This window comes from Nyctereutes procyonoides, unplaced genomic scaffold, assembly GCF_905146905.1.
Source record: "Nyctereutes procyonoides isolate TBG_1078 unplaced genomic scaffold, NYPRO_anot_genome, whole genome shotgun sequence".
NCBI classification, from domain to species: domain Eukaryota; kingdom Metazoa; phylum Chordata; class Mammalia; order Carnivora; family Canidae; genus Nyctereutes; species Nyctereutes procyonoides.
This window is the reverse complement of record NW_026575020.1, coordinates 15,504,862-15,530,169: the sequence shown is the minus strand read 5'-3', so window position 1 is coordinate 15,530,169 and position 25,308 is coordinate 15,504,862. Positions and strand designations below refer to the sequence as shown.

Genomic DNA, 25,308 nt, shown 5'->3' with positions numbered 1-25,308 from the left:
GCCTCTCTTTTTCTGTGTGTCTCTATGAATAAATAAAGCTTTAAAAAAAAAATTAAACACTGTCAGAGGAATGAACTTACTAAACCATTCCTGAACCCATATGCCCTGGGGCCAAAGGAGGGAGCTCACCTACTTGAGCACATTACCTCCTGATACCCAAACACAGTCTGAGTCCTTTTGAAAAGGCAGAAGTTGGGAGATGGCGTAGACAAGGTCTACTTTTTCCTCTACTTCCTCTTCTGTGGTAGAAGGTTGCTGCAATGTGTAGGCAGGTTCAGGTGTCATTCCTGCTAATGAGGACTTGTTCTTTGTCTAATTAATGCCTATTGGTTCCCCGTTTTTTGTTTTTTGGGGGATAGTGCTTGGTTTCTTTTTGCTTTGAGTCCATCATAATGTTCTTTGATTTTCAAAATCTGCCTCTCCTTTTAATGTTTGCAGGGTGGGTGGGTGAGTTGAAAAATCTTTCTCTGGGAAGAGACTACAGAGACTCAGTGACAAGGAACTATTCCTTCATGATGTTCCATGGCACTTAATAGTAACTACATTTCACAACTTTTTAAAGTTAGTTGGAATGTATGTATTTGCATATACTATGTATAGCAGATTTGACTGTTTGGCTTCTAGGGTTTTTTTTTTCTTCATTTTTTCAATTATGAAGATAATAAAAGCTCAGTGTAGGAATTTGAGAAAAATGGAGAAGTATAAAGAAGAAAGCACAGGCAGTAGGGCAGCTTTTTTAGACTTTTATAATTAAATAACTCCGATTTGAGTGGTTATAATGTGACCCAGATTCTAACTTTGAAGATCTGAATAGTTAGGATACTTAAATCTTTATTTTCATTAATGGAATTTAATGTATGCTTTTATTATTAATACCTTAGGTTGTTTTTTTTTTTTTTAAGATTTATTTATTTATTCAGAGAGAGAGAGGCAGAGACACAGGCAGAGGAGAAGCAGGCTCCGTGCAGGGAGCCCGACGTGGGACTCGATCCCGGGTCTCCAGGATCACACCCCGGGCTGCAGGCGGCACTAAACTGCTACGCCACCGGGGCTGCCCAATACCTTAGTTTTTTTTACACATCATTTGTATATATTGACAGTATAAAATGATTTCATGAATGTTAAAGCCTGTATTTTTTTTTAATTTTTTTTAAAGCCTGTATTAACATGACTTGTAACTTTGTCTCTAAAGCATCATATTCTCGAAAAGATAAAGACCAAAGGAAACAGCAGGCAATGTGGAGAGTTCCCTCTGATTTAAAGATGCTGAAAAGACTCAAAACTCAAATGGCTGAAGTTCGATGTATGAAAACTGATGTAAAGAATACACTTTCAGAAATCAAAAGCAATGCTGCTTCTGGAGACATGCAAGCAGGCCTTTTTTCTGCTGACCAGGCAGCTCTAGCTGCATGTGGAACCGAAAACTCTAGCAGATTACAGGATTTGGGAATGGAGCTCTTGGCAAAGTCATCAGTTGCTGGTTGTTATTTACGAAACTGTAAGTGGTAAAGATCCTATTATTAGTGTCATTTTCCCTGTGTCATTTGGGAAGCTAGAGAATGGGTTATTTTTGGAGTAATATTATTTGTCTTTCATACAACAAATTAAGACTACAAATATATACAGCCTTTTCTCCCACTCAAAACTGACTGAATCACAGAGGGGAGACTGCTAGGAGATAAGTCAGAGAGGAGGCAGAGTCTCTATCAGGTATGGACTTGTAAGACCTAGATAAGGAGTTTGAGTTTTATTCTGATTTTAGGATGAAGTCTCTAGAGAATGAAAATGAGGGTAGGGGGCATTTATGATTTGATTTACCGTTTACAAAGATTACTTGTTATATGGAGAAGGGTCTGAAAGGGGTTGAGGAGGAGTTGTAAAGCAGCCTATAACAATAGCGTGTGTGAAATATGGTGCCCTGTTCTAGAGTTACTACAGTGAGTAGGTAGACTTGCTCATAGTCTAGCAGCCCTTCTTGACTGAGGTTCCCATCTTTGTTAATTTGGTCAAGGATGGTATATAGCTAGTACTATTTTAGATACATGGGAGAGAAGTTGGTTCATTACTCAAAACCAATATTTTAGACCAAGAGGGTTCAGTTCTTTCCCACAGTCCTGGCAAGAAAGGCTAGATAGTGTTGTGTAGGGCAAGAAAAAAATAAAACTGATGTTTAAGTTTTTCTTCCAGCAACTTAGTGCAAATCAAATGAGGAAAAGGCTAGTGTGGGGTTTGGGAGGGGTGGGGGCAAGAAATTAGGATTTCTTGTTGAAACATATTAGGTTATTAGGTTTAAGATGTCTCCTAGTTATTCTGGTAAAAATATCTTCTAGGCAGGTGAATGGTACGTAAATCTGAACCTTAGGAGGTCACAGCTGGATATAAATAGTGGGGGCAGCCTGGGTGGCTCAGCGGTTTAGCGCTGCCTTCAGCCCAGGGCATGATCCTAGAGACCGGGATCGAGTCCCATGTCGGGCTCCCTGCATGGAGCCTGCTTCTCCCTCTCTCTCTCTCTCTCTCTCTCTCTCTCTCATGAATAAATAAAATCTTTGGATGGATGGATGGAAGGAAGGAAGGAAGGAAGGAAGGAAGGAAGGAAGGAAAGAAAGAAATCAACAGTATCAGATGCTGTTTAAAATCAGGGACTGGGGCAGCCCAGGTGGCTCAGCGGTTTAGTGCCACCTTCAACCTAGGGCCTGATCCTGGAGACCTGGGATCAAGTCCCGCGTCGGGCTCCCTGCATGGAGCCTGCTATTCCTTCTGCTGTGTCTCTGCCTCTCATTGTCTGTGTTTCTCATGAATAAATAAATAAAAATCTTTAAAAAAAAAACACTAATTAATTAGAAAAAACTATAAGGGGCAAGATCTCCAGAAAGGAACAGTGGTCATGCCATTGAGAGGTGTCAAGTTGAAGTGTAGGTGGCTCCTTTAAGAATTTAGGTATTTTGGGATCCCTGGTGGCGCAGGGGTTTAGCGCCTGCCTTTGGCCCAGGGCACGATCCTGGAGACCCGGGATCGAGTCTCACGTCGGGCTCCCGGTGCATGGAGCCTGCTCTCCCTCTGCCTGTGTCTGTGCCTCTCTCTCTCTCTGTGACTATCATAAATAAATAAAAATTAAAAAAAAAAAAAGAATTTAGGTATTTTTAAATTCAGTAGCCACTGTCCATTCACAGAACTTTTTTCATCTTGTAAAACTGATACTCTGTACGCTTTAAGTAATAATTCCACCCCCACCCCTGTCAACCACTGTTCCACATTCTGTTTCTATGAACTTGACTTCTAGATATCTCACATAAGTGGAACCATACAGTATTTGTCTTTTAGTGTCTGGCTTATTTTTTTTTCATGTAATGTTTTCAAGGTTTATCCATATTGTATTATGTGTCAGAAATTCATTTCTTTTTAAGGCTCCATTGCATGTATATACCACATTTCATCTGTCCATTCATACATTGATGGACATTTGGGTTGGTTCCATCTTTTGGCTATTGTGACTAATGCTGTTATGAATACCTGTGAGAGTCTCTACTTTCAGTTCTTTTGGGTATATACCCAAAATGGTATTGCTGAATCATAGGATAATTCTATCATCAATTTTTTTTTAAAGATTTTATTGATTTATCTGACAGAGAAGGAGAGTGGAAGGGAGAGGGAGAAGCTTGGCAGGGAGCCCGACATGGGGCTCAATCCCAGAACCCCAAAGTCAAACACTTAACTGACTGAGACACCCAGGCACCACTCTGTGTTCAATTTTTAAAAGAAAATTTACCACAATCTGTTAAACAAAATCTACTGTCTTAACCTCTTTAAGTAGTACTGTTCAATGGCATTGAGTATATATGCACATTGTGCTGCCATCACTACCATCTGCTGAAATCTTTTTATCTTGCACAACTGACTCTCTGTATCTGTTAAACAATAACTCTCTACTGTTCCTCCTTCCAGGCCTGGGAGCCACTATTTACTTCTTGTCTCTATAAATTTTATTACTCTAGGTACCCTGTATAAGTGGAAACACACTTTTGTGTCTGGCTTATTTCACCTACTATAATGTCCTCAGGGTTCATCCATGTTGTAGCATGTATCAAAATTCTCTTCCTTTTTGTGGCTAGATAGTACTCTGTAGTGTGTTGGTATATATACCACTTTCTGTTTATCCATTCATCCTTTGATGGACACTGGATTGTCACCACTTTTTGGCTGTTGTGAATAATGCAGCTGTGAAGATGGGTGTTCATCTCTTCAAGACCTTGCTTTCCATTTTTCTGGACATATGTAAAAGTGGAGTTGCTGGATCATATGTTAATTCATTTTTTTTAAGTTTTTTAGGAACTGCCATACTGTTTTCTATAGAGATTGCACCATTTTACATTCCTACCTAATAGTGCACAAGGGTTCCAGTTTGTCCACATCTTCCTCATCACTTACAATTTTACGGTTTTGTTTTGTTTTTGTTTTTGTTGTTTTTGTTGTTGTTGTTTTGGTTTTGTTTTTGATAAAAGCCATACCAATGAGTGTGAAGTGGTATCTTAACTATCTTATTGTGCTTTTGATTCACATTTATCAGTGATGTTGAACATTTTATAGTGTTCATCAGACATTCGTATATATTTCCATTTCATTGGAGAAATGTTTATTCAGATCCTTTGCCCATTTTTGAAATGGGGTGCCCCCCCCCCGAGATTTTATTTTTTAAAATGTGGGGCTTTAACTTACAACTCTGAAATCAAACAGAAACTTTTACCATCAAAAGATAGCATCAACAGAGTGAAAAGGCAACCCACAGAATAGGAAAAAGTATTTGCAAATCATATATTTGATAAGGGATTTTTTTTAAGGATGTATTTATTTGAAGGAGAGAGAGAGAGTGCTCATACATACATGTGGTGGAAGGGGCAAAAGGGAGAAGGAGAGAAAGAGAATCTCAAGCAGTCTCCCCACTGAGCCAAGAGCCCTATACAGGGCTCAGTCTCACAGTGCAGGGCTTGATCTCATGACCGTGAGATCATGACCTGAGCCAAAATCAAGAGTCTGATGCTTAACCAACTTCACCACCCAGGCATCTCAAGAGTTTTATAGCTTTAGATTCATGTATTTATAAATGTCTTGGATCTGTTTTTAGTTAATTTTGTATATTGTGTTAGGCCCAACTTCATTTCTTTGTGGATATCAGCTTTCCTGGCACCATTTGTTGAGAAGATTTTTCCTCTCATCATTGAATGAACTTGATACCCTTAAGTTAAAAATCATTAAAGGGATTCCTGGCTGGCTCAGTCAGTAGAGTGTGTGACTCTTCAATCTCAGGGTTATGAATTCGAGCCCCATGTTGGAGATAGAGATTACTTTAAAAAAAAATATTTGAACATATAGGTAAACATTTATTTCTGAACCATGTGTGTGTTTATTAACAGTGGATATATTAATGCTTGATACTGGTGTAGTAATCCAGTAGAGATGAATGGAGGAGGGGATGATTGCCAAATACATAGAGTTCTAAAATAAGCCTGACAGTTCAGTAGAAAATGGAGTAAAGGTTATGATTAGGTAATTAATGTAAGAGGAAATACAAATGAACAGTATACATCTCAAAGGTTACTCAACTTCATCTAGTTATCAAGGAAATGACAATCTAAAAAAAAATATTGCTCTTTGGATGGACTTTTGCAAAAAGCTTTTGTTACCTATTTTTGCACATACCTCCCTTCTGTTGTCGCTTGCTTTTTTTTTTCCTGCTCCTCTCATTTATACTTCACAGTTTTAGTTATCTTCATAAAAGTTCTGTATATGTCTTGTTATATTCATTTCTGGATAGATTATAACTTAGGTTGCTATTGTGAATGGGATTTCTTCCCCCACCCCCATAATATTTTCTAATTATTTGTCACTAATGGGAAGACTGTTGGTTTTTACATGTTTGTCTTGTGTTCAGCCCATTCAGTGAAATTTCCAAATTCTATTTTTCAGTTAATTATCTTGAATTTTTAAGTAGATGATCATATTATCAGCAAATAATCATGGTTTGTTCTTTCCTTTCTTATTTACTTTTCATTTTTCATTGTTTAGGGATTCTTTCAGTTTTTTTCTCAAGTACAAAATTTGCTATACATTTTTTCAATATTTATTTATTTTAGAGAGAGAGAAGGGAGTGTGAGCTTATGAGCGGGAGGTGCAGAAGGAGCAAACAGAGAAAGAATCTCAAACCAGACATCATGCAGAGTGCAAAAGCCTGAGGTGGGGCTCCATCTCATGATCCTGAAATCTCGACTTGAGCCGAAACCGAGTTGGACACATAACCAACTGTACCACCTAGGCGCCCCTGCTATATGTAGATAGTTTTTGCCAAGTTAAAAGATATATCCTTCTATTGCTAATAATTACTGTGTGCAACAATTGCTACGGTTTACTTTGCGTGGGATATCTTTCTAAGTCACAGTGCATTAACTCACTTACTCCCAGCAACTCTGAAACAAGTTTTTATCCCCAGTTTATAGATAGGTAAATGGAGGCACAGAGCATTAAACAGCATTCTCAGAGTTTCACCATGGTAGTTGGCAGAGCCAAGAACTTGAACCACAGAGCCTGTGGCTTTCACCATCATACCAAACTACCTCTTTCTACTTACTAAGAGGTTGTTGTTTGTTTTTTGAAGAAGTTGTGCAGAATTGGGGCACCTGGGTGGTTCAGTTGGTTAAGCATCTGCCTTTAGCTCAGGTCATGATTCCAGGGTCCTGGGATCGAGCCCCATGTTGGGCTTCCTGCTCAGCAGAGTGCCTGTTTCTTCTCCCTCTCCCTCTCCCTTTGCTGCTCTCCCTACTTGTGTGCTGTCAAATAAATAAATAAAATCCTCAGAAAAAAAAAGTTGAACAGAATTGTGCTTTTTGGCATCTATCAAAATGATCATTATTTTGTCTGATTATTTTAACTTAGAGAAATATATATATATATATATATATATATTTCTTAAATGTATTTATTCATGAGAGAGAAAGGCAGAGACACAGGCAGAGGGAGAAGCATCCTGGGATGCTTCCTGGGAATCTGACGTGGAACTCAATCCCAGGTCTCCAGGATTACGCCCTGGGCTGAAGGCAGCGCTGAACTGCTGAGCCACCCAGGCTGCCGAGAATTATATTTTTTAATGTTGACCATTTTCAAAATAGAATGAATTCTATTTGGTTTTGGTAATTTGTAATTTAAAAAAAATTTTTTTTTCATTTATTTGTTTGAGGGCTGGGGAGAGTAAGCAGGAGAGAACAACCAAGCACCAGCAGAGAGAGAGGCCCAGGGAGAGGAACAAGCAGGACTCCCCACTGAGCAGGGAGCCCAGTACAGGGCTTGATCCCAGGACCCCAGGATCATAACATGAGCCAAAGTCAGGCACTTAACTGACTGAGCCACCCAGCACCCCCCCTTTAAAATTTTTTAAAAATTTATTTATTTGAAAGTAGAAGTGTAATTTTTTTAATATATTGCCATATTCAGGTTGCTAACATTTTACTTAGTATTCTTGACTATTATAGTCATAAGTAAAATCGAAACATATTTCTGTTACATTATCCTTAATCTATTTGAATTCCAATTTTATGCCAGCCTTATGGAATAAATTCAGAAGCTTTTATCCTATTCTGTGATGTGAAATTTAAAATCTTATCTGTTCTTTATATATATATATATATATATATTTAAAAAGGTTTATTTATTTATTCATGAGAGACAGAGAGAAAGAGAAGCAGAGACACAGGCGAGAGAGAAGCAGGCTCCATGCAGGGAACCTGACATGGGACTCAGTCTCGGGACTCCAGGATCACGCTCTGGGCCGAAGACAGGCGCTAAACCTCTGAGCCACCCACGAATCCCCTTATCTGTTCCTTTAAAGTTTAATGAAACTCATTGATAAAGCCACTTAGTAGTTCTTTCAGGGACAGAACTTTAACAAACTTTAATTTCTCTGTGTTTTCTTGTGTTTCCCCTTAAACCAATTGCCATAATTAATTTTCCTTGAAAATTACTGATTTTATTAGATATTTAAATGTATTGATATAAAGCCATTTATTCTGGTTTCTTAAATTTTAAAAAGTCCTCTGAGGAGCACCTGGGTGGTTCACTGGTTGGTTGAGCATCTGCCTTTGGCTCAGTTCGTGATCCCAGGTCCTGAGATCAAGTCCTACATCAGGCTGTCCATAGGGAGCCTGCTTCTCCCTCTGCCTATGTCTCTACTTCTCTCTCTGTCTCTCATGAATAAATAAATAAAATCTTAAAATTAAAAAAAATGCCCTCTGAATATGGGCTATTAATTTTTCTCTTATTTTGCTTATAAATGGTTTCTTGTTTTGTCCTTTGATTTGACTTGCTGGAAACTTGTCCATTTAATTCATCTCTTCAAAGACCTATTTCTTGGATTTATTTTATCTACTGTCTTCTTTTTATTACATTAAATTCTGCCTTTGTTTCTATTTTAATTTAATGGTATATTAGCAGAATGTATTACTGGTGAATGACCATATTATAATTTATATGTTGCAGTGGAAAAATTGGTCTTTTTTCTCACAACATCTTTTTTTTTTCAAGTGTACAGTTCAGCAGTTATTAATATGTTCACAAAGTAGTGTGATGATCACCATTATCTAGAATAGAACACTGTCTAGAACATTTTCATCATCTTCTATCCAAAAACTCCATACCCATGAACAGTCACTCTCCATTTTTCCCTCCTCCCTAGCCCCTGGTCACCTCTAGTCTATTTTCTCTGTATGGTTTTACTACTTCTGCATGTCTCATGTAAGTAGAATCATACACTATGAGGCCTTTATGTCTGGCTTCTTTCATTTAGCATAACATTTTCAAGGGTCATTCAGGTTGTAGCATGTATTATTTCATTCCTTTTTATGGCTGAGTCATTACTTCATTGTATATGTGTACCACGTTCTGTTGACCTACACATCATTTGGTAGGCATTATGTAGTGTTTGTTTTTTTTTTTTTTTTTGCTTTTTGGCTATTATGGACAATGCTGCTATGAACATTCGTGTACATGTTTCTGTATTTATCTTGGGCATATGCTTAGAAGAAGAGTTGCGAGGTTATAGGAGAACTTCTTGAGGTATGGCCATCCATAACTATTTCCAGTAGAGCTGTAACATTTTGCTTTCCCATCCAATTCCTAATTAGAACCCAGTTGAGGGTTCCAGTTTCTCCATATCTTTGCCAACACTTGTCCATCTTTTTTTTTTCCTTTGTCCATTGAATTGTCTTGGCCTCCTTGTCAAAAATTAATTGACCATAAATGTAAGGGTTTGTTTCTGGACTCTCAATTCTGTTCCATTGATCTATATTTTTGTCTTTACACTAGTATGCCATACAATCTTGGCTAATAGTTTTACAGCAAGTTTTTAAAATCAGAAGTGTGAGTCTTCCATTGGAAGATGTTTTGGGGTATCTGGATCTTTTCATATGAATTTTAGAATCAGCATATCACTTTCTGCAATTACAAAGACCTTTGGGGTTTTGGGTGGTTCAGTCAGTAAAGCATCTGACTTCTTGATTTTGGTTCAGGGTCATGATCTCAGGGTCATGGAAATGAGCCCCACACTGGGCTCCTCACTCACTCATCTAGGAGTCTTCTGGAAGAGTCTCTTTCCTTCTCCCTCTGCCCTGCCTCTCTTGCTTTCTTTCTCTCTTTAAAAAAGTTAATAAAATTTAAAAGACAGTTGGACTTTTTATACGGATTGTTTTGAACTTGTAGATCAATTTTGGGAGTATCGCCATGTTAACAATATCAGGTCTTCTGATCAGTGAACACAGTATTTTTCTCATTTATTTTTTATTAAGCATTTATTGGAAGGATTAAAAAATTTCTTTATTTCAGCAGTGTGTGATAGTTTTCAATGTTAAGTCTTAAATTTAAATTTTTCTTAAGTATTTTATTCTATTTGATATTGTAAATGGCATTTTTTACTTAATTTCATTTTTTGATTGTGCTTTGCTGGTCTATAAAAAGATAATCAGTGGACGGATGGGTGGCTCAGTCATTGAACCTCTACCTTTGGCTCAGTTCATGATCCCAGGGTCCTGGGATTGAGTGCCACATCAGGCTCCCTGCAGAAAGCCTGCTTCTCCCTCTGCCTATGTCTCTGCCTCTCTCTCATGAATAAATAAATAAAATCTTAAAATATGTATATATATATATATATGTATATATATAAAATCAGTTCTTGGTCTAGTGTCCTACCTCCTGATCCTGTTTGTTATATTTAAATGCATGTCTTCTGCTTTTTCTTTATTCTTTTCCTAGCTCAAGTCTGCATATATTAGCCCACTTCATATTTTTCTAATTCATTATAAGGCTATACATCTTTTTCCCAATTATTGTTTTAGCTCTAAATATCTTGAAGCATTATATTTGTGATTTGTTTCTAATTCAGTGATTTTCTTGATAATCCAATAATTTATCATTTTCAAGTGTTTTGGTGGTTTTGTTTTGTTAATACTTTGGCATTGAAATTGGAGTTCATATCTGGTAGGATTTTTCTTTTGGAGTTTACTGATATTTTTCAGGTTAAGACTCTGTTCCACAAGTAGCAAAGTAGGAATACTTTTCACATAAAACCCCAAATAAACCATTTGGGACCAGAGTGTCCTGGGTTTTTTGGATGCAATAGATAGAAAACATTCTATAAGATTAGCCTCCTTCTGACTACCTATGTGTAGTGAGTTTTATGCTATTTTATCTTATTCAGAAATATTTTTAAATGTCTTTGCAGCCACAAATAAGAAGAGTAATTCACCTAAGCCTCCTCGGTCCAGTATAGCAGGTAGTCTCTCACTTCGAAGAGCAATAGACTCTGGGGAAAATAGCCGTTCAAAGGGAGACTGTCAAACTCCATCTGAAGGTAAATTTGGAGAGTTTAGAATATAATTTTGGTGGGTAGATGTCTATTACTTAAAATTGATCTTAGGGTGCACATAGATTTAGATCTTTAAAGACACCAAAATGCTGAAACTTGATTTGAAAGTTCCTTGATCTCACAAGAGAAGAGGCCCATCAGTAAGAAAATGCAGCCATTAGACTGCATATTCTGGATTCGTATTTGGCATGAAAAAACTTGGTATATATTTTTAAATTGGTTTTGAGTTTTCCTGCAGTTTAAAAATGTGTATGTAGGAGATACTCTAAAGTGGAGACTAGAGAGCATTTGTTTGCCTTCTTTCTGAATATCCCCCTTTCTTTTCTATAGGCTCCTCAGGAAGCTCCCAGTCTGGGAGCAGGCACAGTTCTCCCCGAGCCTTATCACATGGAAGTATCAGTGATATTCTGCCAAAATCCGAAGACCGGCAGTGTCAAGCTTTGGATTCAGATGCTGTTGTCGTTGCTGTTTTCAGTGGTTTACCTGCTGTTGAGAAAAGGAGGAAAATGGTCACCTTGGGGTAAGTTCTTTTGTTTATATAATGGAATAATAGCTAATAGCTTTGTTTGCATTTTTTTTTTTTAGATTTTATTTATTTACTGATGAGAGACAGGGTGGGGGGGCAGAGACCCAGGCAGAGGGAGAAGCAGGCTCCATGCAGGGAGCCTGACATGGGACTCAATCCCAGGTCTCCAGGATCACACCCTGGGCTGAAGGCGGCGCTAAACCGCTGAACCACCCGGGCTGCCCTTGTTTGAGTTTTTTAATTCTAAATCGTAATGAATAGATTTCCACATTGTTCGTTTTTTAGCAAAGTATTTGTTGTATTAAAATTTAACTAAAGTATCAGAGACCTTTTTTTCTTAATGAAATGAAATGAGAGAAGTTATTATGTTAGAGATCATTTTTACTGAAGTGTATGTAGCCTTGTGTGAATTCTGCCTTGTGAGTTTTTGATGTATGTGTCAACTTTTTTTTTATTTAATTTCCTCCACATTTTTTCAAAGACCTTTGTGCTGGGCTATATTATGTCATATCATAGGTCTTTTACACATATTTTTTATGGAACAAAGCACTTCTGGCCATTTTAACACTGCTGTTGTACTTTTATCTCACTTTTTTCCTCCATATGCAAATGTCTTCAAAACTCAATTTCTCAAAAGACTTCTACTATATGGTAGTCAATGCCTTTATCTTTCGCCCAGGAGACAAAAACTCAGATACCGTCAAAGTCAATTAAACTGCCATCCATTAAAAAGAATGATTATGGAATATATTGTCTGTGAATGTGCTGATCTATTTTATGGATATTAGATACATTTCTAAACTTTGAATTAGATTTAGAGATTAACATCCCTTAAGTTTACCTAATTTAATACAATTTTATACAATTTTTAAGCTGGTATGGCTTAGTTTTCTGTTTTAGCTCTAGTTTAAGCGGTGGAAAGGTGTTAGAATCATTAGACATTGTCTTATCCTTCCCATAACCTACCCTAATTTTATACATATTCCTTTTAGGTTGAAACTACAACTAGCTTTACATTTTCTTTATGGATATATTTATATCTGTCTTCAGTCATAACAATTAAATGTATATGAAAGGACTATTTTTTCTAGACTGTAAAATCCTCTATAAAAATCTACAGCTCTTAGCTATAACCTTCATTTTACAGTTAATTGTATTGCCAGCCTGGCTTATGTGGTGTTTTCTAACTTGTGTCTTTTTTTCCTTGCCTGATTTAAAGTAGTTTGTAAGCAAAAACTTTAAGTACTAATAATAAGAGGCTCAAAAATGGAAGTAAAAAAAGAATATTAAGTAAAATTTCCCCAGTTTTGTCTCCCATCTGCTTAATTTTCCAACTTCCTGCCACACACATTTCTGCTGTGTTTAATTTTTTATATATGTCATCTCAGTTTTTATGCATATTTAGGCAACTGACTATATAGCTTTTTTAATACAAAAAGTACACCCTGTTTTCTCAGTAATATATCTGAAGTCTTTCCATATTAATGAGAACATTAATTATTTAGGACTTCTATTTTTGTCTTTTAATTGGAATTTTTATTGAAATAATTACATGTTCACATGCAGTTCTAAGAAGTAATACAGAGAGATCTTTTGCACCTTACCCAGTTTCTCCTAATGATGACATTTTGCAAAACTGATAACAATATTGTAGCCAGGATATTGACATTGATACAGTCCATCATTTTCTAACCTTTTATTGTGAGTCTCTTGTAGTGAACTTAAAAAAAAGTACTTGAAATTTAGTATTAAACATCAATGCCATATACCCTACTTGGTTTCAGCCTCAGTTTCAGGACAAGAAGAAAATATGGATTATTGTATCACTGACTACTTATACAAAAATATCAGGTGTTTTCTCCCTTCTTTGAGGGCTAATGCTAAAGGAGGACGTCTGGAAGGAATGCAAAGGACTGATTTGGAAAATAATTCTGAAACTGGGGAATTACAGCCTGTGCTACCTGAAGGAGCTTCAGCTGCTCCTGAGGAAGGTATGGAATGATAAAGTCATAATTTGGTGGGAAGTGGGAATAATGATCTTTTTGTGTTGGTGTTGGGAATAGTTAAAAAAGTAATTGAGACATTACTGTCCAACATTCTTGATCAGAATATAGCATTTATTGTGCCACTGAATTGGAGTTACTTAAGACATTGAGCACAGAGGAAAGCAAAATGGATAATTGACTACATAAAAGGACATGTCTTGCTTAGAAGGGAGGTTTACAGGGGTTGGGAGTAATCCACAGATAGTTCATCTACTCATTCAGTAAATGTGTTGTCACCTGTATGATAGGTATTGAATTTTGTTAGGTATGCAAAGATAAGATTAGATACGTTCATAGACTTAGGGAAGGCTTGCAAAAAGTGTTTAAACTTTTTAAAAAGTGTTTAAACACTTTTAAGTGTTTAGTACTTTGTCTTTTAAAGTCAGTCGCCTTTTTTTAAAGATTTATTTATTTATTTATTTATTTGAGAGAGAGAGAGAGAGAGAGAGAGAGAGAGAGCGAGCATGGGGGGGACAGAGGGAGAGGGACAAGTAGACTCCCCACTGAGCTCGATCCTAGCACCCTGAGATCATGATCTGAGCCGAAGTCAGATGTTTTACTGACTGAACCACCCAGGCACCCTAAAGTCAGTCTTGATTAATGATTGTAAATTGCTTCACTCATATGGAAGTATTCCAAACTTTAATCATTTAAAAAAATCCCTTATGGGATGCCTGGGTGGCTCAGGTCATGGTCCGAGGGTCAAAGGATCCAGTCCTATGTTGGGCTCTTTGCCTTTCCCTCCCTCCCTCTCCCTCTCCCTCTCTCTCTCTCTCTCTCTCTCTCTCTCTCTCTCTCTCTCTCTCTGTCTCTCAGACAAATAAGTAAAATCTTAAAAAATAAATTAAAAATCCTTTATGGTAACTGACTTCAACTCTACCAGTTCATTCTCCATTACATTTCCAGTATTCTTCCATGTGTTCTTCCAGAAGACATTTTGTAATTTTGAGTAACAGAAGATGTTGGTTGTTTTGTTGTTGTTGTTGTTGTTGTTGTTGTTGTTTTTTTGAGAGAGCACATGTTTGTGAGAGCGGGGGCAAGAGGGAACAGAGGGAAGAGAGACCAGACGACTCAGTGCTGAGTGCAGGGCCTTAACACAGGGCTCAATCTCAGGACCCTGAGATCATGACCTGAGCCGAAATCAAGAGTCAGATGCTTAACCAACTGAGCCATTCAGGTGTCCCAGAAGGTGTTTTGAAATAAGGCTATGTGTTTTGCCACTGTTGTGTCGTTTATATGTTAGCAGAAAAGGAAGTCAACTTTGTTAATGATATTTGGCATTGAAATTTTTCCCCCATTTCTCTGAAACTCTGCAGCCTTCCACCTCTGCACTCATTTGAATTTCAGTGATTGATGAATTGTAGTTCAAAGCAAATATGGGGATCCCTGGGTGGCTCAGTGGTTTGGCGCCTGTCTTTGGCCCAGGGCGTGATCCTGGAGACCCGGGATCAAGTCCCACATCGGGCTCCATGCATGGAGCCTGCTTCTCCCTCTGCCTGTGTCTCTGCCTCTCTCTCTGTGTCTCTCATGAATAAATAAATAAAATCTTTAAAAAAAAAAAAAAAAAAAACAAAGCAAATATGCAGGTGCCACCATCTACCTCTGGCTGCCCTGTAAGAGAGTATGTGGTGGTAGCATTTTCAGGTTTTTCAGTTAAAGAATACTAAACACTCCCTCTATGTAGGTGTGCCTGTGGCAGCTAGCATTACTTCAGTAGAAGAGATTAAATGAAAAGGATTTTTAAAGTGAAGTGTCAGTTGTTAAAACACTAATATTTTTTATTAAAAATTAAATATTTTGATTAAAAATCTTTAAAGAAAAAAAAATCTTTAAGGAAATGACCTGTAGGGATTGATTAGCTAGTTTTGATTTATTTGTATATATTGATTATAAATTGTAGTGGCTTAAATTTTATAGCATATAAAAAATTCATGCATTTAGGAAATGCTTCTAATTTCCCTGTCATTGCACTTGATGCTGGTTAAAAAGTAATTCCTGAGCTTATTGTTTACTTCAGGATTTCTTTAACATAGCACCATTGACATTTTGGGCCAGATGATTTCTTTGTGGTAGAGGGCTGCCCTGTGCATTATAAGATGTTTAGCAGCATCCTTGGCTTTTAACCACTAGGTGCCAACAGTACTTCTTCTGAGTTACGATAACCAAAAATGTCCTCTGGGAGGCAAAATCATCCCCAGTTGAGAACCACTGGTTGAGATGAATGACTCAACCAGGGATGAGCATTCTCTTAAGAATCACTTTCCAGAGTAGATCACAGTTTCACATGGGTACAAGGTATAGTTCTCAGGGATGCTAGTGGATGTATGTGTCTGTCTCTCTCCTCCTCCAAAAAAAAAAAAAGAAAGATTTTAATGTAAGTTACAAAAATTGAAATCAGCTGGCTTAACCAAAAAAGATAATTTACACTCTTGTATTAACATGAAGTCTCACGTAACTCTTGTAGGGTAGTTTCGGGGTTGGAAAACAGCTGCTTAATGTCCTCAAGAACTCCCCCTTCCCCCCCCCCCCATCTTTCACACTGCCATTCTCAGTGAACTGGCAAGATGGTTGCTGCAATTTCAAACTTCATATAGAGTCAAAATAAAATTCTGGGAATACAAGAGGATTATTTTATTCTATATATCTTCTGTCAACAAGGAAAACCATTTTGTCAGAGCACCTTAACAACTTCTAACATCCTCTTAGTATCTCATTAATCACTGGCAAAAAAAAAAAAAAAGGAAATTTGGCAGTCTAAACATTTGGTTCCACTCCTTGACCCATTTCACATGGCCACATGGAAGAGAGGAAATAGTTGAAGAGTATTGAGTTTCCATATTAGAAAGGAGTAATGCAGGTGAAATAATAGTGTCTGCTGCACCAGTGGTTCATGTATTTCCCAAGCATCTGAAATCTGAGCACTTGTGAATAAGGGAATTAGAAATAAGTATAGTATTAACAGTACCTAGCATATAGTGGATGCTCAGAAAATGTGGTAGATGATTGATGTAGAAATACCCTACTTCAACTTTTTCTGCATGGTGCAGATTTGTTTTCCACATTAACATCTCTGTGGAATCTTACATTTAATAATATCTTATAATTTTTATCAATGATAGCCAGTTATATGAAAACCTACTGACACCCTCTGGTGAGATTAAGATCCTATATTCAGGCTTCTTGGAGTTGGTAAAATATCACTAGTTTGTTTTAGGTATCAGTTAATGTAGTGAGGAGACATTGCAATATATGGAGCAAGGCACAGCAAACTACTGTGGTCTGTTGATTTACATCGGCTAGTTTCATTTCAGATACTTGACCTTATGCTGTATTTGCTTCCTCTCACTTAATAAAGGCAGTGGGTTGTGCAGGACCTGTTGACTCAGTAGGCCAACTATTAAGGTAGAGCTGAGGAGACTAATTTTTCTTTCTCATTACATTCACAATGCTAGGGAACTTCTCTAAGTATGTGTTCATGACCCTGTCTGCTACTATGTAAATCAGTTTATACTATACTTTATAGGAATCCTATGAGTGGCATTCTAAGAAATAGGTTTGGGAAGCAAAATAATTCCTAAATTGACATTTTCTTTTTTTTTTTTTTTAAGATTTTATTTATTCATGAGAGACACACACAGAGAGAGAGAGAGAGGCAGAGACACAGCCAGAGGGAGAAACAGGCTCCATGCAGGGAGCCGGATGTGGGACTCGATCCCAGGTCTCCAGGATCACGCCCTGGGCTGAAGGCAGCGCTAAACCGCTGAGCCACCCGGGCTGCCCCTAAATTGACATTTTCAACATGTGATTGTATGTAGTGCTATAAACCTGCTAAGAGTTCTAAATACTACGTTATTTGAATACCACCCAGTAATGTTCACAGCATTTTCTAGTGTTTGAATATTCACTGCAGGCTGCAGTTCTTTTAAATACTAGAAATTAAATAAGTTTTTAAAGACCTATAATGAGTAAAGAGTTTGTAAGTGAATTTAAAGAATAACTTAAGATTTTGGGAGTTTTTGAGCATCCAGAGAATTCCATTTCTTTGTTTGTGAATGTGTCAGGAATTCAGAAGCACTGCGGCCTGTGCCTAGAAATTTCAGTTCAAGTGGATTTTTTTATTTTTAGCAACAGTTCCATGACAGACCACAAGGTGGAGATGGTGCTTCACAGAAGTAGCTGGTGTACTCCAAACTAGAAGTATCACATTTAGCTTTTGACAGCAGGAAAGTGGGGGGAGTTTGGTTGGTGGTTGGGTGCGTGGGTGAACAAACAAGGAGGTTTCAGCCTCTGTTAAATATTTAAGGGAGAATTAGTACTACACAAACACTTCTTGAAAACAGAAGAGGAAGAATTCGTCCATAAAACCATCTGGGGCTACAGTTTTCTTTGTTAGAAGTTCTTTTAACTACAGGTTCTGCTTCTTTAGTAGTTAAAATACCTATTCACATCTATTTTTACCTGAGTGACCTCTAGTTGTTTGTATCTATCAGAGAACTTGTTTATCTCATCTATGTTCTTGATTTTATGAGCATAAAGTTGTTTATACTGTTCCCTTATTATCATTTAAATGTCTGTAGAATCTGTTATGATGTCCCCTCTTTCATTCATGATATTAGTAATTTTGGTCTCTTTTTCCTTAGTCTCCCTAGAAGTTTTTCAATTTTGTTTATCGTTTTAAAGAACCACCTTCTTGTGTCCATGATTCTTTTTGTGTTGTTTTCCTGCTGACTTTATTTGTTCATTCCTTTTATTTGCTTTGAGTTTACTTGCCCTTCTTTTCTAGTTTCTTAACATAGATGCTTAGATCATTGAGTCTTATTTTTCTAATGTAAGCATTTAATAAATTTATTTTTAAGGACTATATAGTCACATCTTCCAAATTTTGGTGTTATATTTTTATTCAATTCAGAGTATGTTTCATAAATTCTGGAAAATTCTCAACCGTTTTCTCTTAATGTATTGTCTCGTCTTTGTTTTTACTGTCTCTGTGGCAGTCTGTTGACACAATTGGAACTATTACCATTTATCCCTTTATATTTTCACTGCTTTCTTAGGATTTTCATCTCCTGTTTCTTTAATATTCTGTTTAATATCCTTGGTTCTGTATTTAAATTTGTTAGCTTCTTTTTCAACTGTGCTTAAATCCATCTATTAATACTATAATTTTAATGACTATGTCTTTCATTTCTAAAAAGTCTGTGGTAATTTTAAAATTTTTATCCTTCCCTTTTTCACATTAAACAAGTTATTCAATTTGTGAAAAATTCATGATGTTATCCTTCTATTTGTGTATCTGTTTGACTCTTATTTCAGGTAGATTATCCACCTTGTTTGTTTTTTGTAAATTTTGATTGGAACACACCTTTCTGAGATTTTTTTTTCTGTCCCACCTACCCCCACCCCTAAAAAAATCCTCCCCCTGCCCCCGTGATAATTCTTATGAGTTACCATAAGGGTTGTGGAAGCTTCCTTCCAGAGAGGAGGTGTTTGGTTTTTTTTATATGCTTCAAGAGTGTTCACTGGTTGACATTTGTTGATTGTCTTTTCCTGGATTTTCATATGCTGAAGTAATTTGGGATTGTATCCTGAATATTTTTAATATGATATTATGAGACTCTGGGTTTTATTTAAATCTGTCAGTTTGGTGGTACTTCAAGTTCTGGTCTACACCAAATATTCCTGTTCCTGTTTACTTTTCAGAGTCCTTAAATAACTGCTTCATGGAGTATCTGGGGGCTTGGTTGGTTAAGCATCTGAGTCTTAATTTCAGCTTAGGTCATATCTTGAGGTCATGCAATCAAGCCTCTGTGTGGGGCTCTGTACTGGGTGTGAAGCCTGCTTGAGGAGTCTCTTCCTCTGCCTCTCCCCCTACTTAGATGTTTGAGTTTGCACGTGCTTGCTCTCTCAAACCTTTAAAAAAAAAAAAAAAGACATTAAAATTAAATAGCTACTTCATGCATTCTATCCAGGTTTCATAGTTTTGTTCAGTGGGAAAGATGGGATGGAATGTGCTTATTCCATCTTGCCCAGAATGTTCCCTCCAGGGGATTTTCCATTTGCTTTATTTAAATAATGCTAGCTCCTGACTAATTTTTATGATCATTTCCTGAGATTTGAACCTCAACTTTGAAGCCTAAACCTAAATTAGGCTCAGAGGCCTTAGTTTGAATTCTGAGATGAGCTGAGCCCAGCAGAAACAGACAAGAGACTATACTCAGCAGGCAAACTTTTTCTAGTATGGTTTTTCCTTTCTTTTCTTTTTTTTTTTTTTTTGAAGATTTATTTATTTATCTATGATAGGCATAGAGAGAGAGAGAGAGAGGCAGAGACATAGGCAGAGGGAGAAGCAGGCTCCATGCCGGGAGCCCGACGTGGGACTCGATCCCGGGACTCCAGGATCACGCCCCGGGCCAAAGGCAGGCGCGAAACCGCTGAGCCACCCAGGGATCCCCTAGTATGGTTTTTCAATAAAAATTTTGTCTTTATGCAGGGGGTAAAGATTTAGTCACTCAACTCCCTTTCTGTGAGGGTCCAAGGGAATATTAAAGATACATCAAATTCTCCAGGGCTACTGTAGCATCTGATTCATTGGTTTTCCTTATCTTTGTTTTGGCACCTGTGTTTTTTCCTTCTTTTCTTTAAATGTGTCTCTTCGTTAAATTAATATTTTAAGTTAATATTTTCTCTAGCATTTAAAAGGGTTTGTAGCAAAAAGATTTTCAGAATTTCTTGATCACTGTCTTGTTGAAACAGAAGTACTTCTATAGATTTTTTCTTTTCTTTTCTTTTTTTTTTTTTAGATTTTTTCTTTTAAAAATCAACTGATAGACATGAGAACAAAATTGGTGGCCCAAATGGGATAGTACCTCATTTATTGCTAGAATTATTGGAATTTTTTATACACACACATACATGTAAGTGTGTATTTATGTAACTTGTTTATATATGTTTTAGGCTAGGAACAATTACATTTATATTGAATCAGGATTAAAAGTCTCTAGAAAAAAACTATATGCTTTGGAAAAAATATTCTCCGTATAATGAAATTAATACTGGTCTCAAATTACTACTTGTAGATATTTTGGAAAGGGCAGTTTTAATCTTTGAGAACAAAAATAAAACCACTGCTCTAAATAACTAAAGAGAACTGAGGTTTGTGTGGTTACTTCTTTATTTGTTTGGTGTCTTACATTGTCCTGAGATCCAGTGTAAAATTCACTAGGAATCTCAGGTTAGTACATGAGATTTCTTTTTCCTATCACTTGCAATGGTTTCTTGTCAAAAACATGTTCTCCCCTTCTTTCCTGCCAGGAATGAGTAGTGACAGTGATATTGAATGTGACACTGAGAACGAGGAGCAGGAAGAGCACACCAGCATGGGAGGATTTGATGACTCTTTCATGGCGCAGCCCCCAGACGAAGGTGCAGCACATGGTGCTCTTTTACCGAGATTCATAAAATCAGCTCTGCTGCTGCTGCTGCTGTTGCTGCTACAGCTTCTTTTGCTTCTGCTTCTGCTTCTTCTCTGCTGTTTCTGCTTCTTTTTCTTTTTTAATTCCTATCATTTGTGAGATGACATTCTATGGGGTAAACTAAATGGTGAGTACTGAAAGAATTTGCTGAGTACTCTTTGGCTGGTCAGACACCTGCTGGATGCTACTTGGTGGAGCAGAGGTTAGCAACCTGCTTTAGTACAGCCTGTGACTGGAGAATAGCTTTTAGATTGTACAGTTGTTTAGAACAAAAACAAAACTGAGAAGGCTTTTCGGCAGAGGCAATTTGTGGCCTATAGTGCCTAAATATTTACTATGTGCCCTTGTATAGAAAATGGTTGCCAACCCCTGGGGAGGGTTTAGATGTTATTAGCCTAGCTGATAAAGTAACTTTTATTTTTTTTATTTTTTTTTTTTTTTATAAAGTAACTTTTAAAAAGATTATTCCGGATTTCTTAGAAATACATTTAGTTTATGGAAGCATTGTTTTTTTTAAGTTTCTTTTTCCTCCCAAAATAGTTTTAGGAATAAAACTCACTGAAAGAAAGTCATTGTTAATAGTTTTGCTTTGTTTTTGGAGTACAACATGATGATTTGATATTATGTATACATTGTGAAATGATTAGCACAAGAAGTTTAGCTAACTTCCATCACCCATTATCAGTATTTTATCCAGAGACTTTAATGATCAGTCTAAGCATTCCTCTGCAAGATTTTCTGGAATGACAACATTGTCAGGCTTATGCTAGTTGTCAGCTATATAATTTACAGATTTCCCTGAGGCTTTAGTGTCTTTTTCAAAATAGAGCTAAGCATTGGATGATTTTTAAGTATATGACACTTTTAGTAATTTTCTCTCTGTTAGAAGCAGCCAAATTTGGGGCAGGTTATTTTGAGTGCTGATGGGTTTGTAGTGATATTTGCATGTGCAGTTTAATTTGCTTTAAAACACATTTTATGTTTATAGAGTTAGTCTTCACAGAGTATATACAGCCTCATTTCCTCTTCCCTTCTTCAGCTGCTCCCACAGTGTCCCCAGGAGGACAAAGTTAGGCAGTGTCTTTCCTCTTCTAATTGTGGATATTTCACATTTTACTTTTTCTCATTTTTCCTTTGTGCTTGCTTATACTTGAATCAGTTCACAAATTCTGTGAAGACAGGTTTTTCTATAACCTAGTACATCTTTACCAGTTAAGTAATACACTTGGTAAGATCATTTACAGACAAAGAAAAGAAAATACTGGTATTTAAAAACTGTTATCTGCTTTTAAATTTTTGTCTTAGATACGCATTCCAGTTTTCCTGATGGTGAACAAATAGACCCTGAAGACCTCAGCTTTAATACTGATGGAAACAGCGGAAGGTAATTTTCAAATCAGGAGAACTGACTTGCAAGCTACCTTGACTCTGACCCTGAGATTTGCTGTAGTTGGTGCTCAAATTTGTCATCAGTCAGATAATCAGATGTGGCGTTTTTTTTTTTTTTTTCATCATCTCTACCCAAAATAGAAATTCTGAAACTTTAGAAAGCACAACTATAGTATATGACATTAGTATACAGGAAAAAACAGCATGGGAAGAATTCTATGTAATGTAATGAATTAACAATGTAGTCCTCAATTCAGCAAATTAGTATATTTATAAAAGGCAGTTTGTCTACTACAATAAAAAGGTGATTAACTGCCAGACAGTTCATTAGAGACCATGCATGCACTTGGCAACCTACTCAGCCTCGGTGTCGGTGTCCTTCTGTCTGTGGCTAGACACTCAGTTGTGTTTATATGACCAACTTTATATTTCAGGTTTTGGCCATAGTTTATAGCTTCATTAATGCCTGTAAATTAAGAGAACAGAAAAATTACTTATGTTTAGATTCTGCCCTGTAGATACTTTATATGAAAAACTAAAGCAAAACTAGACTGAATCTCTCTGGAGTATGTTGGCTGACTAAAGTTCATTTATTTACCTTTTCTTGTTTGTTCAAGTGCAGGCACACTGGTTAATGGCACATAATCTCTCTGATGTAATGACTTTTACAAATAGAATTTTAAACGAATGACATTCATGTGAATTGGTTATGTTCCCAGTCATATGAACACATGGAAGATAATTTAAAGTTATTTTTTTCCCTGCCTTTTACTAAACAGTTATAGTGCAACAAGTGTTTTAAAGCCCTCTTTTCTCCTTTATTTTCATTAGTTGGACATTGGTTTCAGTGTCTGTACATTTAAAGATTCATACATATTGCACAGTGGTTAACATGAAACTGTGGTATATTTACTTTCATACCCAATTGGCCCAAAATAATTGCCAGACTTTCCACTGTGCTCCTGCATTTGTGTTTGAGCTGCTATACTATTCTGAAAATTACACTGAAAGTTGATAAAACTATTGAAGAAGCAAGAATATAATACATGAGAGGCGCCTCATCTACTTCCATTTTACTTATTTTCCATGTCTGATGTCTTGCCAAAATGCTATGATTCATGGTTTCCTTTTGTTCAAAACAGTTCGCACTCTTTGTTAATAAAATGAACTTGAGAAAATATTATGCCTCTGCAATTTATTAAAAGTGGGACAGGAAGCCCCAGGGTTTTTTTTTTTCTATTCACATTTCCTGTGTATGATAGAGGCTGTTAAGGTATGTATACTATTAGTAATGCATGGGGAAATTAAGAGACTTACTTATAGTCTTGGTATCTATGGTTACTTTTTCTCCTTAAAAGTTAGTTGGAAATACTTAAGTCATGTAATCACATGAGAAGTAAAAATTTAGCATTCGCTTACTAACATGGTAAGTGTTGGCATGCTTTTGTGTAGTTATAGGTCGTTTATCATGCAGTACTCTAAGGCATTACTAATATGTTCTTTAACACATTTCCATGTCTGTTAGATGGAAATATATTTATTTCTGTTCATTGCGTTTTGTTGAGATCATGTTTTTTTAGTCCCACTTTCTCTTACCTCTATACTCCATTGTTAATAGATGAAAATACAACATAAGAATTTTACACCTTTAGTGTTGAGGGCAAACCATTTTAAGGGTTGGTTGGTAGTTTGTCTTGTTTTTTGTTTTTTTTAATAAGACTCCTCATTTGGAATCCACAAACACAAATATGATTGACTACTTTGAATCTCTCACTATTGCCAGCTCTTTAACTTGTATTTGATATAGAACTTGTTAGGTTTTTCCAAAGTGAATGGGGAGAAATGAAAAAAAAAAAAAACCAGCAGACCCAGGCAATAGGTTCGAGAGTGCTTTTAATGGGGAGCACTCCCAGGTAAGGTTCCGTGACTCGGAGAGGTGGCCCGAGTCAGGGAAGTCGAGTCAGGGAAGTCGCACCAGGGGTGCCAGGGAAGTCACGCCGGGGTTGGGGAGTGTGGGGGTTTTTAAGCCTTATTGGATCCGGGTGGGTCCCTTGCCAAATTAGGCAAGGGAACACCGTGTCCCTAGGTGATTGGCTGGGGGTGGGGATAGTACAGACGATGGGGGTCCCTGGATGGAAAGTTTTGGTTTCCCGTCTAGGCTTTGATTTACTGGAGATGATGTGGTGGTCATGGCTGCTTTGGCGGGAAGATCAGCCATTTTGACCCAATTTGAGATGCCCGCCATTTTGGGTGCCCCTGTCTCTTAGCCCAACAGAACTCACTGGTTCCCTGTGTATCTTTATAATTGTTTATCTTTAAAGTATGGAAAACTAAGAAAAGCCTGAGAAAAGACTATTCATTTGGGGAAATTTACTTTTAAAGGCTTTTAGCATGGGTGATTTAATCATGAGTCTCTTGGGTCATTAATCTACATACATAGTAGCATTTTGAGGTATCCCTTTGCCCTTTTTTAGGAGGAGGTATACTTTCTAAAAGCACGAATGTTCTTAACCTTTGCTCTTAATTTTCATGATCTTGAGATTTTTTTAGTCAGTGGATTCCCTAGAATGGCATGGTGATACTTGGATTGTGGTACATTTGGATCTTGAGTGTTTTTCTGGCTTTTCTTATGCTTTCAGGTTATATATAAAAACAGTGTGCTCCCCTTATTTTAGATGAATTGAGAACTGGTTGAGACTCTTTTAATTTGGTAGAATTTGAATTCACTATGTCAGCAAGACTATTTTTGGTTGTTACAGCTATAGGAAAATTTGAAGGGATTTAGTTCTTTATACTTGCACATAAACTTTGGAGGGAAAATAATTTGAGCTTAATTGGTATATTCTTGTGTATTAGAAATGTAACCTGTCTACCATATTCTCATTCCAGATTTAAGAATAAAGTCTGTCTCTTGAAAAGCAAAAAAATGCAAGGTTCTAAAGAAATGATAGTGAACCTGCCTTACTGGTATAAAAT

At 36.8% G+C, this 25,308-nt stretch overlaps 1 protein-coding gene across 6 annotated transcripts in view; it reads left to right on the top strand.

Annotated features, from left to right (window-relative positions):
• TRIM37 (tripartite motif containing 37) overlaps positions 1–25,308 on the top strand; it is a 133,259-nt gene that overhangs the window by 97,519 nt on the left and 10,432 nt on the right. For 3 of the 6 annotated variants that reach the window (XM_055317320.1, XM_055317353.1, XM_055317337.1), the window contains exons 19-24: positions 1,193–1,498; positions 10,757–10,885; positions 11,231–11,420; positions 13,278–13,417; positions 20,783–20,893; positions 22,249–22,327. In XM_055317320.1, coding sequence (XP_055173295.1) covers positions 1,193–1,498; positions 10,757–10,885; positions 11,231–11,420; positions 13,278–13,417; positions 20,783–20,893; positions 22,249–22,327 — 955 coding nt within the window. Of the gene's footprint in view, positions 1–1,192; positions 1,499–10,756; positions 10,886–11,230; positions 11,421–13,277; positions 13,418–20,782; positions 20,894–22,248; positions 23,513–25,308 lie in introns of those variants that run through there. The other 3 variants (XM_055317328.1, XM_055317344.1, XM_055317357.1) reach the window with 3 other exon arrangements.